The sequence below is a fragment of the Manacus candei genome, unplaced genomic scaffold (assembly GCF_025592945.1).
Source record: "Manacus candei isolate 608988 ecotype Guabito, Panama unplaced genomic scaffold, ASM2559294v1 h1tg000071l, whole genome shotgun sequence".
NCBI classification, from domain to species: domain Eukaryota; kingdom Metazoa; phylum Chordata; class Aves; order Passeriformes; family Pipridae; genus Manacus; species Manacus candei.
Genome location: NW_026138119.1, coordinates 8,081,263 through 8,099,959, shown reverse-complemented (window position 1 = coordinate 8,099,959; position 18,697 = coordinate 8,081,263). Strand labels below are relative to the sequence as shown.

The 18,697-nt window shown below is 51.9% G+C and overlaps 1 protein-coding gene across 2 annotated transcripts in view; it reads right to left on the bottom strand.

Moving 5' to 3' along the window:
• Positions 1-4,637: 4,637 nt before the first annotated feature.
• The window catches only part of ASTN2 (astrotactin 2), a 324,472-nt gene continuing 310,412 nt past the window's right edge, over positions 4,638-18,697 (bottom strand). For both annotated transcript variants that reach the window (XM_051807886.1, XM_051807890.1), the window contains 3 exons: positions 12,858-12,958; positions 11,425-11,608; positions 4,638-5,593 (listed from right to left, as the gene is read on the bottom strand). In XM_051807886.1, the coding sequence (XP_051663846.1) occupies positions 5,356-5,593; positions 11,425-11,608; positions 12,858-12,958 (523 nt within the window). In that variant the 3' untranslated portion in view covers positions 4,638-5,355. The remainder of the gene's footprint in view (positions 5,594-11,424; positions 11,609-12,857; positions 12,959-18,697) is intronic.

Sequence of the window (18,697 nt, the reverse complement as noted above, 5' to 3'; positions counted from 1 at the left end):
GCTCCACGCCACAGCTAAGCAGGCTTGGAGAGATGGGAGGGTGGGCAGGAGCAGGGAAGGGAGAGGGAATCCTTTTTATTGCACACTTCATAAATGGTGCAGTGCTCAAATTTTCCAGCCAAGCATTTAAAGCCTCCTGACCCCCACAGCCCCATATGAAATACCCAAGCTGAAGCACATTGTGCTGACTCAAACTGTTCCTCAAAGCCCTGGCAGCTCCTGGTGCCCAGGATCTGTCAGGAGCCTGTTGGGCATAGTCTTGTCTCCCTCCCATTCTCAGCCCAGCACTGTGAGGGGCACTCACAAGGCCAGAACTGCCCCTAGCCTGTCCCCCCAACCACAGTGGGACTGTGAGCCATGGTCCTGGTTTATCACCATGACCACCAACAGTTGGGGAGGCAGTCAGGCCAACTGTGCTTAGAAAAAAAACCCCAAGAAACCTTTTCTTTTGTGTCTTGCAGTGCACAAATTGATTCAGGCTGGTGATGCTCAGCTTCTGGAGAGCTAATCCTGCCTCTGGCCCAGCAGGTACAATTTGCAGTTTGCATCCTCCCAGGGCAACAAGACGTGAGCTCACAGGCTACTGAGGCACCCGTGGCACCACAGGGCACTGCCATGGCGAAGCATTAGTGCTACTGCAAGGCTTTGTGCCCCTCCAGGCATCCCCTGTGATGGCAAGGACCTGGGCTGGCACAGCCACAGGCACTCCCTTGGCTTCTTCCCTAGACTCAGCAGAGCCCCAACCAACCAAGCAAAAATTTAAAAGAAAAAAAAAAAGAAAGAAAGAAAAGAGGAAAAGCAGAAACCAAACAAATAAATAAAGGAGCAAACGCAGCACTTGACTCCAGAGGCCTTTGCCGTGGGAAGAAGCTGTCCCAAAGTGGTGTGTCATCAGCAGCACGGCAACCCAAACAATCAGCCCCTCTGTGCTCTGTGCCAGCTGCAGCCCGGCAGGGTGAGGGTGGTGGGGAACAATGGCCGTGGGGACAATGGGGATTGTTCAGGCTGCCCCGGAGGGAACAGCCCCATGCAGCCCTGGGAGGGGACCTGCAGCTGTCACCAGCTCTGAGCTGCCAGACAAGTGGCAGATTTGGGGTGCCCTTCAGAAGGGCGTGTGCCCGTTGAGACACTCAGAGGATGCTGGAAGCAGCAGTGAACGTGCCTGTTAAAAGGGCATGTGAAGCTTCTGCAGAGAAACCATCTCCTGGTGCTGAGTTGGAGTTTATGGGATGCTGAGGGTGCATGGATAGGGGGTTCAGGCTGTGCAGGGAGCAGTGAACACCCTGCACATACCCATGGCTGCTCTATCGATGCTGTTACCTGCACATGCACTCACTGCAAAAGCACAGGGAGAAGGTTCCTCCTTTTGACCTGAACTCATCCTAAAGCTGGTGACTCCATCCAGGAGCCTTTGATGCCAAGTTATGCACCCCAGCCATGCTGTCAGGGAAGTTATTTCAGCTTTTCAAATGGATATGCGTAGTTTATCTATTAAACCTGGACAATGGCACATTTTTGTCCCTCTTCCCCACTCACCTTTCATGTTTCACAGACCCCTTGGTGCTCTCCCCACCCAGGACAGCATTGCCCATGCCCTGCCAAAGCCCAGTAAGTGGCACAGCAAAGTCGGGGTATGGGTTGGCAAGAGGGAATCATCTCTTGGGGCAGCAGCATTTTGCTTTGGAGCAAGGATCCCTTCTCCCTAAGGGAGCCAGTGGAATAGCAGAGGTGTGTGTGGGGAAGGTGGGCAGGGGGGAGGGTGAGTACACCACGGGCATGGGTCCATCTGCCAGCATTGCTGGGCTGTGACTACAACTGTTTATCTTGAAAGCCAGAGGGTTACATTCTCCAAAGTTTCCAGGGAGAAAATACAGACCCTTCCTTTCAGCTGTGTGCTGGAGGATGTGTAACCTCGACAAATTCCTCGGTTTTGTTTGGCTTGGGTACTCCGTGCCGGGGTAGCATCACCAGCCAGGGGCTCTTCTGGCTTTGATCTGGGAGCTAGGTGTGCTTCTCAACAGGTTAATGGCCCCCAGACTCCGCAGCCTTCCTGCCCAGGAGTCTAGACTCTTCCACCTGCTCTGTACATATTAACACAGGCTTACACACAACTCTCTCTGTACACAACAGCCAGTCTCACCAAGGATGCGAAGCAAAGCTCCTCAGCAGCCTTCCAAGGTAAGCATTAAGCCCCTGCAATGGACACAGCTGCAGTGTGGATCCAAAGGACAACCAGCCTGTCCCTGTGCTGCTCCTGTTATGTTCCCACTCAGTGCTACCACAGCTGAAGGTCTCCTTTCCATCACCATCTGCAGCAAAACAGGCTTTGCTGCAGGCTTTGCCCCTCTGTGAGGGATGGGTATCCCAGGTGCAAAACACACCACTGTGGAGGAGCTCACAGTGTCAGAGCGGATAACAACATGCTGAAGGGCATCCCGCCAGCTGCCTTGTATTTTGGCTGGCATGTCCTGTTCCTAGTCCCTAGCACCACACTCCTGATGGCCAGGACTCCCAGGGGTAGCATTACCCCAGTCACACCTAGGGCTGCCTCCAGTCCCGTCAGCAAACACAAGCAATCTGTCCGTCAGGTCGGTCAACACTGCAGAGCTGCTCCCCATCGCTGCATGGGGCTTCCAAGAGAAATGAATCATCCCTGAGCAAAGCAAACAAAAACAAAATAAAACACCGTGTTTGTAAAGTGGGGGGAAAGGCGTGGCTGAGGGCCAGAGCCTTGAGAAAACAAGGCAGCTTCAAAGCACCTGGAGGTGCACCCGGTGTGAGCAGCAGGGACGGGACGGACCAGCCGGGCTCTGTGCGGCTGCTGCTGGTCCTGGCAGCCCTGGCATGTCCAGGGGGACCTGTCCTGCAGGTGATGAAGAACCCACAAGGACCATCCAGCCCAACTCCCTGGCCCTGCACAGACACCCCAACAATCCCCCCCTGCCCCTGAGAGCATTGCCCAAACGCTCTTCGACCTCTGGCAGCCTTGGGGCTGTGACCACTGCCCTGGGGAGCCTGTTCAGTGCCCAACCACTGGGTGAAGAACCTTTTCCCAATAGCCAGCCTAACACCCCCTGACACATACTCATGTCATTCCCTCAGGAACTATCACTGGTCACCAGAGAGATGAGATCAGTGCCTGCCCCTATGCTGCTCCTCGTGAGGAAGCTGTAAACTGTGATATTGTTTCCCCTTGGTCTCCTCTTCTCCAGGCTGAACAAACCAAATGACCTCAGTCATTCCTCATATAGCTTCCCTCTCTCCATCATCTTCGTGTCCCTCCTTTGGACACTCTCCAATAGCTTTAGATCCTTCTTATACTGTGGCACTCAAAGCTGCACATCAGTCCCAGTCTGCATCAGTGGCTCCAAAGAGAGATTTAGGGAGTTTTCCACCTCCCCATAGTGCACAGTCTGTGTCATGGAAGCACATGAAGTGGGTGGCTCAGTCTGACACCAGTTGGGACACAAGCACGTTGGCTTTTCACAGGTTTTGCTGTGTTTTGTGGCAGCTCCAACCAAGCAGATGCAAAATTTTCATTCATCTGCAGCAAATCACAGTCATCTCCTTCAATCCCACAACCAACCTCCAAGGCCACTAGTGCCCTCCCAAGGGCAAAATGATGGTTAATGAACAGCAGCAGCACTGAGAGGCTTTAACACATATGATGGTGTTGTTGTTCCTCCACGGTCCTTGTGTTCAGAGTGGTACAAACCTCAGTGACAGAGAGATCCATAGCCCAGAGCCCTCAGTGTCACTGTCCTCTCCCTCTCCATCAGAAAAAGGGATTTAGCTTAAAAATTAGGACCTTGGGCAACCTGTAATGCTGTGGAGCTTGGCTGCAATGTCACAGCCAAGTTTCCTGTGAACTCCAGCAGAACTTTGACCAGGTACTGGAGTCCTTCCCAATGCACATCAATGAAGAGACGTAACCAAAGACAGGGGGAAAAAAAGCAGCTTGGATGAAACAATCAGAATTATTTGAGTGGGTGCAATTCAGGCAAATAGGTTTAGCTCAAGAAGAAAAAGGTCTCTGGCTGAACTTCCTCCACATCAAATCCTGCACCTTTGTTTGGTTTCAAAACATTTTCATTTTGAAACTCACCTCCTGCTTGTTTGCTTTGACGCTAAAGGGTTAAATAACCTGAAAAACTAAACAAAACTATTTGCTTTGGGCTGACTAAACTGATTCATTCAATCCACACTGTTCCCCCTTCCCCCTCCAGGTTTGTTGTTTTGCTTAGAAAGGAAAAAGCAATAGCTTTGAGCTGATCTGATTTTTGGTTTTTTCCTCTCTCATCCTCCTGCACTTTTTGGTTTGGCTACCAGGCTGAGAAATCCATTACCCACAGGGAGCCTGGGCCAGCCTAACCCACATCTGACAGTAAAAGAAACCAGATCCTCCATGTCGTTTTAGCCCCTGGCTTTCTTCTTGGGCTTTCCCACACGCCTCCAGCTCCCACTGGGACCAGTGGCTGAGCTGGGTGTTGGGGTGAGAGAGGACCCTGTGTGAAAGGCTGCCCTTTTCCCTCCTTTCCATGCATCCAGCTCTTGGGGTCCCACATCCCAGCAGTGGTGGGTGATGCCCTCCCCGGGGAGACCACGCGAGGGAAAAAACACCAAGGAGGCAGCGAAGATGGACTTAATATGAATCTTTAATGCACAGAACAGGCTGCCGGGAGCCTTGCGAACGAAGGCTGCGCTCGGAGCCGCTCTGCCGACTCGGAGTGCTACAAAAGCCCAGCTTGCCTGCAGCGTCCTGACACCTGCCTGGCATCCCTTCTGGGACCCTCTCTGGCAGTGCGGTGTCACCGGCCACCCACGCCACCTCCTCCTGGCGTCCTCGGCCACCACAGCACCGGGGCCCCTCGCCCCACAGCTCCTGCCCGGTGGCAGGGCAGGCAGGGCAGGCAGGGCAGGCAGGGCAGGCAGGGCAGGCAGGGAGGGGGGTCACCCTGCACCCAGCAGCTCCCCTCTGCCTGGCCCTGGCCTCGAGTGGGTATCTCCTCCTCCCAGGGTTTCGGAGCATGTGTAGTCCAGGAAATTCAGTAAGAAAAGATTAAAAAGGAGAGGCTTTTACGCTGAGTCAAATTAGGTAATTTCTTTTTTTTTTTTTCTTTCCTTTCCTCTTTAAAAAAAAAAAAAAAAAAAGGAAAAGAAAAGAAAAGAAAATCCAACTTGCCGATTTCTTGTTTCTCTGCCGTCTGTGTGAGAAAAGTCCTGTTTGGCCTCGCTGTCCCCTTCCACCCCCTCCGAACATCACCCGACCCCAAACCCCACCAGCCACTCAGCACACTGAGTCCTTGACTCCTTGGAGTCCCTTTGCCTCCCACAGCTCCAGGCCCGCACCTTCCCTCACCGCCCCTTGGACTCCCCGTACGTGTTGCGCAGCATGGAGACCATCTTCTCCTCGCAGGTGACTTTGGTGTCCTTTAGGATGCTGTACCAGACCATGCCGGGCGGCCGGACCTCTTCGCTGCGGCAGAACAGGTAGGGCATGGTCTCGGTGCGGCTCTGGATGTAGGCACTGCGTAGCAGGGTCGAGCAGTGGCTGCTGACCTTCTCCAGCCTCCTCAGGATCAGGTGAGCCTTCCTGGAGGGGACAGGCAGAGATGGAGACAGAGCAGTGTGTCGGCAATGCACAAGGGAGACCAGGAACCGGGACTTCTGCATTCCACCACCAGCTCTGTCACATGACAAGAATGGACAAGACCCATTGCCTGACACTGTCTTTCCTGTTTCAAGTGGAGAGAAGCTCTGTTTTTCCCAAAGTTCTGCATATGTCTACCATTTCACAGCCCCGGGGCTGGAGGGACCTGAGGTCTGACCCACTGGAGCAGCTTGTGTGCCCTGGGGACAGTCTACCCCTTGCTTGATGGTTGCCACCACCATGTGCTCCTGGTGGGTCCCAGTGCATGTGCTGGCCCCAAGAACGCTGGTGAGACCCCCAGCACTTTACTGCTCCTGACTGATGAGTCCTGGTGAGACCCCCAGCACCCTCCTGCTCCTGACTGATGAGCCCAGTGCTCCCTTTCCTGTTTTCCCAACTCTCCAGGAGGCAAACAGGATTGACACTTAGAAGAGTGAGGAAAAAAAAAAGCACAACACATTAAGACAAAACAAAATAAACCCGTAAGAAACCAAGAATCCCCTTGTGGGAGTCTGCAAAGTGCTAAATCAAACAAAGGGAGGGAAGAGGGTTTACTTCAGTGGTCTGAAAGTCTCAAGATCACAGAATATTTCCTCTCCCTCTGGTGCCACAGGAAAACTCTGGATTCAGGGCTAGGGGATTTCGCAGTTCCTGCAGGAATGTAAATTCCCGATAATGACATGTCAGGGGCAGCACTGTCAGTCGGGGAGGCATAAACATGGGGATTATTTGATTATGAAAGCTGAGTAGTGTTGCAGTTTGTTGAGCTCCCAGCCCTGGGGGGAGTGTCAGAAGCCCAGTGTCCAGGGGTGGGATGCCAGGGAAGGGCTGGTCAGGGTCACCCCAGCGCCAGAGCAGAGGGCAGACACGGTGGCAGGAGGTGACAGGGCATCCCAGCATCCCCAGCCAGCTGTGGACCTCTCCCTCCAGAGTGGCAAGACTGGATGAAAGGCTGTAGGAAACCACTGCTCCTCCAGGGCTTCACAGGGAAAACAGTCCTGCTCCTCCCTGGGGTGATGTGCTCCGGGTCAGCTTTGAGAAGGCAAGAGCAAAGGGAGTTGGCCCTTCTTGGACAACACTCTCTGATGTCCATGCATGGATTTAATCTATAAAGACAAGCCAGACTAGGCAATGCAAGCCTCATTAGTTACACACATCTGTAATAATGATGTCATGGGCTGAGCTGTGTCCAGCTCTGACACAATAATACCTCTACTCACGCTACTCTCCGTAGCAGCCACCTGACCTTCTGCAGCATCTGGTGCTCCCAGTACACGTCAAGACTTGACACACTGCCATGAACAGGTCCTTTACTGCTGGACACGTGCTGCTAAATTCCACAGTGGCATTAGATGATTTTAGTGAAGATTGATTAAAGCTCAGCTCAGCAGCAAACCAAAGTCTGTAGTGATTGTCACTACAGTTACCAAATTTCAAGAAATCACAGTGACTGTGGCTGAAAGGGACCAAAAGTCATCACCTGTGCCACTTCCTGCTGGGATCAACCTGCCTTGATGATTTTCTGTCTGACCTGATCCTAAGCCAAGAGCTGGAGTTCCTTCTAGTGTTTGCCCTTCCTAACGCCGAGAAATCGTTTCTTAAAATTTGTGCTGATTCTCCCTTTTTTTCAAGGAAGGCTGAGCAAGGACAGAACCCAGTCACCTCACAGGATGGACTTTTATGTAAGCTAATTGTGCCCAGGAGAACATTTAGCCAGAATACCCTTTTCCTCACAAAAGAAAAATCTCATCTCTCTAAGGCCACAGCTCCACGGTCACCCTGATTTATCCTTAAATACCTCTACTGCCAAAACTGGGTCTTGACCCTTCCCCAGCCCTTTTGGTTGTGCCTGTGCCAGTGTCCACAGACCTGAATGCTGTGCCTACATGGGGAAGTTGTCCATCCAAAGGCCAAGCAAGAAACCCATGGATTTTCCCCCCAAATTAGTTGCTATTCCAGCACACCACAAGGCCTTTCCCAGCCACAGCAAGAGGGGAGGGACGATGAGTGCCCATGACCAACCCTCGAGGCAAACCCTCCGTGGTGGGTTAACCATGACTCGCCCCAAGGACACAAGGAAGGGATGTCCCAGCACACACCTGCAGGTCACAGGCCACACTCTGCTCTTCTCCTCCCTTCTCACTACTTCTCCTTATCTACCATGCACAGCTTTCCTCACCCATCTCTCACCTTTCTCCCACACAACCTGCCTTTGCCTCCGTTTCCCTCGGCCTTCTCTACCTTCCCATTTTCATGACTTGCTCCATCATACTTCCATGATCTTCTGAATTTTGCTAAAACTCACCACGTTGTCCTTGCTGCCTGATACATGCTCAGATCTCTTTATCCAGGAAAATGTTATTAGGTATGACAAGCAGCTCAAGGATGGCAAGAAGTTCAGGGTCAAAGCACCCCAACCTGCTGATGTCTCCTGTGCCAGAGGCTGGGCTCCTCATGGAGCTGGTCATACCTACTGCATCTGCAGCTATGCCTGGTGTAGTTCATCCCAGGGAAGAACCCATGTTTAAGGAATGTAGCACACAATGGGTTGGCCCCATGAGGATGCTGAAAAAACAGGGAAATGTGGTCATGGAGGAGACAGAGCGATGAGGGAGAGGGAATCAGGCCCCTCGCTTTTGAAGTCCAGTGCCAAAGCCCCAATTTTGATGGGTTTTACTGCTTTGAGTAATTTATTTTAGCAGGGTAATGAAGTCATGTGCAAATGTTAGATTTAGCTTTCGGCTGTCAGCTGTTCCCTCTCAAGAAAAAAACAAGGAGAAAGAGAGAGAGAGCGGGTGAGGGGAGGGGTGAGAAAGAGAAAGAGGATTTCTGGTGAAGACTGGCCAATAAATTACGGGAGCAGTTTTTGGGCTGCCAATTTAACACCATAAATCAAGCCCTGGGTATTACCCAAGTGCTCCCTACGGAGGGCTGTCGGGTCAGAGCGACCACCTTTTCAAATACTGGAAATGAAATCTTCCTAAATGCTGACCAACCTCATCCCTGCCAGAAATGGCAATTTATTGCCTTATTAAGGGGCAGGAATTGGGAGGGGATGGCAGGGGAGTGAGTGAGGGGGTATCACTCCCATGGCTGCCTGTGGCCAGACCCTAATCTCTCAGTCCCCAGAGAGATGAAGTGACCCCCTTACCCCTCACCCCACAGCCCAGGGGACAGATCAGCAGTGCCCTCCCACCTGCCAGGTGCCCACTGGTTGGTGCCAGCCAGGGACTGATTCTGGCCTCCACTTGGTGGATTTAGGAGGCCAAAGCACAGTCACAGATGATGAAGGGGGGGATTTAAAAATAGTGATGGCTCTTTGCAGCTACTTTCCTCTGTGGTGCCTCATGGTATGGTGGGGGAGAGGAAAAGGGAGGGGACAAGCACTTCCCAAGGGCTCATGCATGAACCAATGACCCCACTTTAAGGAAGTGCAGTGTAGGGATTGCACAGGGGACAGGGCACTGAGATCCCTGAGACATGTTGCCTTCTGCTCTACCCAGTGCCAGGGATGCTCCTGATGGGATGTTTGTCCTCCAGCTGCACAGGGGACAGCTCTCTCTCACCTTGATGGCTGGTGTGGGATGAAAACACATCCAGAACCAGCCAAACCCAGCCCTATCTCACCTAGGAGGAAGGTACTAAAAGAGCACCAGCCAGCATTAAGAAACAAAGAAATGATACCTGGGCTGGAGGGAAGGATGAGATTCCTGGGATTGTTGCAGGGAGAGGGTGGCTCCCTGGCTGCTGTGTTCCCATATGGGGTGATTTTGTCATACATTCAACTTTTTCCACTCTACTGAGAACTGACCCAGGTCTGCCAGACCCTCGTGTGGGAGGACAGTGAGTCCAGGACTTGATGGCCTCTTATCACAGCCTCCCATCAGAACATTGCATTCCCCCATGTAGCAGAAGGCAGCTGCTCTGGAGATGCACTTCATCTCCTTTGTCCTGTGGCTGCCTGTCTGGGCCACTGGTTGGGGCAGAGGAAGGTTTGTGAGCCCTGGGCTGATGTCAAGTCCTGACCCCGTTGTTGCTGGTAGCCACAAGTATGAGCATGGAAACAAGATTTTAACTTAATTATTTATCCTGGCTCCTCCTAAAAAACAGAGCCCGCTTGCAGTGGTCATAAGAATCACGCTGAAAACACAGCAAGGGAAAATAATAGTGCAATCTGCCCATGGCTGTGTCAGGAAGCACGTTGGCTGCACAGATCCAAAGGCCTGGATGCACAGTAGCATTAAGCCTTCACTGGTTCAGACAGATTCTTCTGTCTTGTTGGAGCAAATTAACTCTGTGAGATTCGCTCGGTGCTTGTGAGAGGAATAGGGGGGAGCAGGAAAGGGGCTGTTGTTGCTAAAGGAGACGAGCAGGATGAGGTAAGCCAGGTGCTGAGATGCTGCTGACCACAGAAAGTCCTGGTTTAGGGCCACCTATGAGCTAAGTTTTTAATGTCTCCTTAATGTAAACGGTCTGGTTGGGACATCTGGCTGTCAGTGTGTCTTCTTGCCAGCAGCTGTTTGCAGTAACCTGTGGCTTTCATGGAAACTGGGCTCACGAGGACTCCAGTGTGATGTATTTATTACACGGAGGCAAATCAACTTCCCTCTTGTCGCTCCGTTTTACGAGCGAACGTTTACTGCGAAGCTGAGGCTCATCTGATAAACATTTCAAGGTACGAAAATGAGTGTCCCCCTGGGAAGGAGAGCAGCCTGTCAATTAAAATCGTGTTACGACATGGCCCCTCTCGGCAAAAAAAGAATCCTCAGTGCCTCCTGCTGTGTCAGTGCCTCTGTTTCTGTGCAAGCTCCCTGAGAAGCCAGGCTGGGTGGCAGAGCTTTGCTCTTGTCACGAGCCTGGCACTGGCTGCTGTGGCATTTATAGATGCTTCTCCTTGGCTGCAAGTCCCATATTTCTCAAGTGCAGAGCAGGGGCACAGGAGTGCTGGGAGGGGCTCCTGTGGCTTGGTGAGGACGACAGACAGCAGCTGAATCGACCACTGACTCCAGAGGTGGCTGGTACCGAGTCGGGCAGTACAGGCAATTTAAATGTCACCTTGCAAGTTCCATGGCCTGATGCAGGTATCGGGTTAGACAGCAACCTTCAGGGGGTTGGATCTCAAGTAACAGGGGAAATAAGGATGTGTAAGAAGAGTCTGATGGTTCCCAGGGATTTAGAAGGAGAGGAACAATTGCAAAGGACAAACAAGCCTGCAGTGTCATCAAAGGAGGAGGAAGGCAACAGGAAGGATGAGAATGGCTCTGTGCCAGAGGCTAATGAACCACCAAAGAAACTATGACCAAGGTCATCTCTGGCAGAGGACAAGCCCCAGACCAGCTTGGATTTATGTCCAGAAGGGGTGTAAACTGTTGTGAGGAGTTGTTATCCTGGTATTACACACAGATCCTCAGCCACATCCAACAGGCAAGGGGGAGAGAAGGAAAAACTTTTCCAGGCCTAAATTATACCCTTTGCCACCCACTCCCCAGTGTTTCCAAGCACCCAGTTCATCCACAGCATCACCAGCCTGGTTCAAACAACCTGTTATACAAACATTCATCCCAAGACCACCCAGCTGCCAGGTGTCCCACCAGCACTCATCCAAAGACCGAGCAGGAACTGGTGGTCTGAGGAGATGCAGGACAGCTTGGTGAACACCAAAAGGGGACTTCTCTCATCTCCAAGGAGGAGGCAGGGGTGTCACATCCACAGTGGCCAAGCAGAGGGGTGCTCTGGGCGTGGGGCAGGGGAGGATGCAGGGAAGGGACAGGTACCTGGGCCCCAGCTCATCCTCACTGCGCCAGACGAAGTCTCCGAACTTCTCGTAGTGGGAGTTGTAGTGGTGCTGGACTCGGAAGAGCATGGAAGCAGAGACCTCCATCAGTGTATTATAGGCTGTCTGCTGCTCCTTCCCACTGGTGTAGCCATTGTAGAGGTTGTAGATTTTGTCAGCTATCTCTGGAAAGGATCAGGGGATGGGATTAATGAGTAGCCTGAAGGTGCTAACATGGTAAGAGGAGAAGTGACACCCTTGGCAGGGCTGGCAACTGGGACAACTGCCAGTCCCTTGGGGCTGCCTGCAGCAGGGTTTAGTGACCTGGAGAGCACTGAGCAATTCTTCAGGCTAATCCTGCAGTGGGTGCCCTGTACAAGCAGAGTAGCCCCAAAGACTCCAGCAACAATCCATGAAGGAGCAGGAGAAGGAGAGGCAGAAAGCTGCCAGCACAGGCAGGCACAGCCTTATCCTCACAGGTAGGGCAGGCAAGCTCTTCCCAAATCCACCAAACCAAAAGCCATTGCACAGCTATGGTGCTAAAGGGCAGGAAGAAAACAACACTGTTGATAGCAAGATGGTCCTTCAGCCAGAAATGCAGCACCTCATCATCGTGGGCATCAGCTGGAGCAGCTCAGATGTACTGAATGAGAGGATGCACTCCCTGCTGTAGAAACATTCTCTTTCCAGAGATCAAAAATGCACAAAAATACATCTCCTTCCTTTTTGTTAGCCTCCCATTTGCTCATTTTTCCTGGGAATGCTTATCTTATTGAACATGGAACAAGGCATGAACCAAAACTTTCTTCTGTGTGCTTTTCCAAATGGAAAGCAAGCAAGGAAGAGAACAGGTAACCTGCTGATCAACTAAGAGAAATCTTTTTAAATCTGAAAGCAGCCAGGTGCTCTGGGCATAAGAACAAACAAATGGGATCTGTTTCAGAACTGAACAAAGCAAATGTGCAAAAGTGGCTGGGGTTTTTTTTTGGTGTTTCTGTTTCAGAACTGATCCATCTGCCACCAGCATTCCTTCAAACACCTGGAGCTCATGGTGCCCTGCATGGCTCCTTGCAGCCCAGCCAGGGCTGCTCTCCCACATTTGTAAGAAGGGATCACTCTTTTTCCAGGAAAAGTGTGGCAAACACATGGTACCAGCTCCCACAGCTGTATGTGGGAAGCATGCCGTGGCACTGTGTGGCATAGGACCACGGAGCCACCAGCTGTCCAGCCGAGGAAACTTTGCTCCTGGACACTCCTGCAATTTGTCACCCTCTCCCCAGATGAACATCCCTGTGCCCGTGGGTGAATCTACAGGAGCCTTCACACTGGGAGAGGGGGCACTGGACAGGTTTGAGGGAGTACAACCAAGAGAGGAAAATCAAAATTAGCAGGAAATGTCTCCAGTCATGGAAAATGAGGTGCCTGAACACTGACCTTCTGCCTTGCTGTCGTCTACCAGTGGGCAGGCTGTCCTCAGGGTGACTGTGCTCAGCTCTGAGTGTCTCCCTCGCGTATCCACCGCGTAGAGGGTAAATCTGGAAGGCAAGAAGGAAAAGGAAAATAATGTCTTTATCCCTCAGTCCCACACCTCCAGGTTGTTATGGGAACTGGCCTTCAGAAGAGAAAGGAAAAACAAGGTCCAGGCACTATCAGTCAGGTTTGGCATCTCAAGGAGGGTGTGAGATGATCTGGGGCTTAGAACAGGAGAGCACGCAGGGACAGGTGCCAGGGGTGGGGGCACAGGCCACCACACCCCCTCACAGCATCTGTGGGGCTCTGTTTCCTCTCCCCCCATCGTGGGGAGCCCCGTGGGGCTGCACCTGCATCTTCCTGACTGGGGAGGGATGCAAACATCTCAGGGCTGCTTTGCCATGCACCAATGTGAACATTATAACACGGTGGTGTCTGTGAGTCGGGCTCCTCTCTGGCCCTCCTGAGAGCAGGGCAGTAATTCTTGCTGTAAGTGGGCTGTGTGCTGACAAGTGACAGCTCGTACTCGTCCTGTGAACGGCCCTTGAGTTGTTTGCTCCCTCATTTCCTCACCAGGGTGGGGTTGGTAAAAGGGTGGGAATGATAATTTCACACTTGAAGCTAATGGAGAGCATCTGACAGCAAAATACAGCTTTTGTGCCGGATGGAGCATTGAACAAACAGGCTGTGGCTGCATGGGACATCCCAGGATGCTGAGCTCGGAGTCCTGCTCAGAGCATCAAAGCTCCAAACTGAGAATGCTTCTTCGCAGCAGGCGTGACAATCTTCTGTCCACTCTCCTAAAGGCATCGGTTCATATTTATTCACTCTGAGCCAGGCATGGAAACTCGAGCTGGCTTTGACAAAGTGCAGGAGCTGGTTTGAACCCCTCGGAGGTCTGAGGGGTGGGGTACCCAGCTCCTGAGAAACAGCACAGCACCACTCCTTATCCTAAGGTAAAACCGAGCAGCTTTTGCAACTGAGTGCAAGGAGTAGCATGAAAGCAGCTGAAGCTTAAATGGGATTGAGACCCTGAGGTATGTTTATTTAAGGAATGGTCTTTAAGTCCTTAGCATCCTTGGGAGGGACAGAAGCAATGCCTCCCTTTTCCTCACCCCACACACCAGCACTGCCAGCCCCCCTCTCTCCTCCCTGCAGGCCCTGCACACCCCACACGTGGCTGATAAGGGCTGACATTTGCACAGTAGCAATTCCCAGCACAGGACATATTCCCTCCAAGCAATTAGCATTAGCTCCTTAACAATGCTCGCTGTCTGAAAGGATGCCAGCAGACTGCCAAGGAACCCACTTGTGTGCAGGGACAACTCCCATTCTTGCAAAGCTGGGGCACGCAGGGGACGCACACGCTGAGCTCACCCAAGGAGATGCTATTTAATGCCTTGGCATGACATCATTTTCCTTAATTTACCAGGAGCGTTGCTCAGAGTGGGAGCACCTCAGGAAGGACGTCCGCTCTGTGAGACTTCACAAGTACCACACACAGGCTGTTCTCCCGCTATAATTAAGGGACAGACAGAGCAATAGGGTAATACGGAATGCCAGGCAGGAGTCTGACTTCAGGGCTTTGCATCCCACCCTGGAGGTGCCTCCATCCCTCCTCCTCCCTTCAGCAGAGGAGATGTTCAAGGGGAGCGAGGAGTGTCCTGCTGTGAGCAGGTAAGGTCCACGAATCCCCCTGTTTCCAGGTCCACAAAGGAACAGGAATGGGGACACCCCGTGTTGGGTGGGGGCCCCCAGCCACAGTAAGATGAGGAACTGGGCTGAGATCCAGGAGTCCTGCTGCCCATCCAGTGTTCAGCAGCAGACAAGGCTCTTGCTCATCAGCATAAGCACAACAAGCAGTAAGAGGACTTAACCTCAGGGTACTGCTGTGAGCTGCTCTCCATCCCCATCCTGGGGTCACCTGCCGAGCCACAGCGGCTGTGTTGTTGTGTTTTCTTTCGTAAAAGGGTGAGCAGAGGTTACACATTAGCTCAGACAGCAAGGCTGGCTCCATTAGCACCGAGGCAATCAGTGCCAGAGCACTTTCCTTGAAAAACAGCAGACTTTTATCAAAACACAATTGTAATATTCAGCAATTAGTGCCCACTTCACCTATTCCATCGCCAGTGGGGTCAGGAGGGTTGGTTGGGTGTTAAAGCACATCCACCGCTCTGGGTGATGCTGAAGGCCTGTGTGAGCCCTTTGACTGCACTCTTCCCCTCTGCACAGCTCACACAGAAACAAAGTCAGCTGCCAAGAGCAAGAGCATCTCTACTGGTCAGGCCTGGGTTAAAAAAACACATATCCACAAACAAGCCCTTCATTTCATTGTTTTTACAGATGATATAAGGAACAACCCCCCAAAATGTAAATGGAGTCAGAATCAAAGTGATTTTGATCTGGTCACAAATTCTTTTTGAGAACAAAACCAATTGTTTTCCCTCACCTGAAACCAGTCCTCTTTCAAGAACCTTAAAGTTTTTCATCTCCATTCACTCTGAATGAGATGTTTTGGACTCAGCACCAATAACCCAGCTGTGGTGGAGGCTGGCAGCCTGGTAGTACGCAGCCTCTGCACCTCTCCAGCTCCTTCCAGTCAGTGATCTCAGAGGGTTTTAACATTAATTACAGTCCAAAAAGTCACCCAGAAGCACAGCAGTATTAATAGCTCTGTTTTATCGATGGTAAACAGAGACATATGGGGTGAAGCATCGTGCCCTGGAGAGGCTCAGTGACATGAACAGTTTGGAAACTCGGGAGATGATGGTTTCCAATCTTGTTCTCGAGCCACTTGACCACCCAGCCTCTGCTGCAAAACACTTTTATGGCCAGTTAATGGCACTATGCAGAGTGCTGGGGTTTAGTTTTGTTCTTTTATTCCCGGAAACAGACAATTAAGAGAAGAGAGTGCAAAGACCTGTGTCTCAGTGCAAACCCAGCATTCACATCTTGCTGGAAACCTCTGGCAGATGCAGGCGAGGAGCTGCCAGCAGGGACAGGATCAACCTGGGACCCAACAGGGCATGAAGAGGGTGGCTGGGGGGAGGAGGGACCACCACCACACTGGAGAGGTGGGGATGCATTAAACTGAAGGAGGGCAGATTTAGATTGTGTATTAGGAAGAAATTCTTTACCGTGAGAGTGGTAAGGCCCTGGCACAGGTTGCCCAGAGAGGTTGTGGACTCCCCATCTCTGGAAGTTTCTCAAGACTAGGTTGGATGAGGCTTGGAGCAACCTGGTCTAGTAGGTGGCATCCCTGCCCATGGCAGGGGGGTTGGAATGAGATGATCTTTAAGGTCCCTTCCAACCCAAACCATCCTGTGATTCTGTGATTCTATGTCTGCAGGACAAACCAAGGGAAAACCTAAGTGAGGATGCTGAGGGAGGGAGCTACACTGAGAACATGGGGGGCTGGAGTTCAGCTCTGCAGGTCTCCGTGGAGATCCTCCTGCCACCCTTATATCTATTACAGCGTTGTGGGCCAAGGACCAAACCAGGCAGCACCCCCACTGATGAGGATGGAGCTGCACCTGAATAGGCCTACCCTGATGATCTGTGAAAAAATGAGGCCAAAGAGTGGTTCTGAGCACTTTGCCCAAGGCAGAGATCCCTGGGGTGAAGTCAAAGCCAGAAACCAAAAGGTCCCAGACCTACACTCAGTGCACAAAACCACGACAGACAACCTGGAATGCCATATGGTAGCTACGATCTGGCAGAGCCTCCTGCATAACCTGGAGGCGATTTGTTTAGCAATAAACTTTCCTCATGACATTTTCTCATCTTCTCCCTGTGCTTTCCAAAGGAGCTTGGGGGCTCCCTGCTACTGTCTCACAGCTGATCCTCTGTTTCACCCATGCCTTCGTCACAAAGAGCTGTATTTCCAGAAATAAAAAGATATATTTTACCCAAAGAGGTTCCAAAGAGGTCCAAACACATATGCTCTTGGCAGAGATCAACCCTCCATGCCTGGAAACTCTGCCACCTCTGCAGCAAATACGAAGTCCTATAAAGTAATGCTGCTTAAATGTTTACTACTAAATTCAAACCTATTGGGACCCGAAGGAACTTTCAGAGAGAGATAGAAACCAATTAACATGTGGCTTCATGAAATGTCAACACCTTCCTTGTAGATTCCCCCACCCAATGTTGGTTGAAGCCTGAATTTTATCACTAGGCTCAAGATGCTTTTTGGGGGAGGAAGAGAAAGCAGAAGGGGGAGTTAAAACTTTGGTTCCTGGAACCCAATGATTGTGGAGATTGCCAATTGCGTTTCAATAAATACAAAAAATAAAAAAAATACGTTTCTATCCTTTCTTAATGCAGAGAAAATAACCCAAAATACAAATTTATAAAGGCATGAAACCGTAAGGCTGCGAATGAAAGCTCAGAACATGTTATTTATTTATAGACAATAACGTCAGCTCATGTTTTTTTAACTCCCTCTCATGATGCTCATGATGGTTGAGTGCTTTACTCATGATCCTTATTTGTGGGAAGGGAGATAAGGACTTCTGCCTCTGACCTTCCTTAGCTTGGCAGCTGATTTCTTTATATCCTGCAGAGATACCACAGGCCTTTCTGGTCTGCCTTGTTTGCTCTTTCTGAAGCCTTTGGGCTTGTGCAGCTGCTCAGTGAGATGCTGAACCACAAACGGGCTGCCTGGGCTGCAGAGAAAGGGTCTGATAAGGAGTTCAATTAGCACTCACACAGATGCCAAACCCCCATGCTAATTAACTGGGTACCTATGAGTAGCTGGCTGCATCCAGAAGCAATGTCTGTGTGACAAACCCGGGCTGTGCTGTGTAAACGGGGAGCAGGGCAGAGACGCTGCTCCGGAGCCCGGTGTCACACAGAAACACGGTCTCAAGCTTTCCGAAGTGGTGCAACCACAAGATGCTCTTGCCAGTAGGGTTTGGCTTGGGCTTGGCTAGTACGTCTGGGCTTGGCACCTTGCTCCTGCAGCCACGAGACGCTCTTGCTGCAAACTCCAGCAGCTCAGCGAGGGCAGACCTGGCTGGTGTCCCACACGCGGCGCGGCGGATTCTCCCTCCCCTGGCAGTGTGGCCACCACCCGTGATGCCAAGCACGAAAACACAAATCCTGACTTGGCTGAGCTCACACCACCTTGGTGTTACATGCACGTCCTGCCATCACTCCCCGGTTGGTCACGGCTCATCCGTGCCTCGCTCACAGCCCAGGCTCTCCGGGCTCGCACGCACCCAGCGCTGCGCCTCTGAGGCTGCTCCAGGCGTGCTGACACACACACATCACACCCTGCCTTGCCAGCCCTTCTCGCTTCCTGTTCCAGCTGAAAAACAATGCAGAGGCCTCCCTTTAAAAGCCCTCAGTGGACCAGCTCTTGGCAATCCCTGCCTCCCCGCTGCCCAGTGATCTCAGTGTGAAGGCTGGGCACGAGGGACGCGGGGCCAGGCTGGGGCCCGTGCGTCAGGCACGTGCAGAGCAGAGCTGCCAGGGATGGTGCCACGAACACACTCACTGGACCCAGCACTGTGCACGTCCTTGTGCTCGTGGGACCCATGAGCAAACACTGTTCTCTCCCATTCTTTTAGTCTGGGAGAGTCTTCAGCTCCCAGACACCACAGTGAAGGGCTCGCTGGAGGCAGCCCGGACACAGGGAAGCTATGAGGGTGTGTGTGTTTCCTTGTCCTGATACTCACGCATGAGCAGCATCAGACCTTCACCTCAGCATCTCCTGGCAGCTAAAAACATCAATAAATTACACACACAGTTCCCCTAAAAGACTCTTCCTGAGCAGTGGGGGAGCCCAGGGGTGCTGTGGG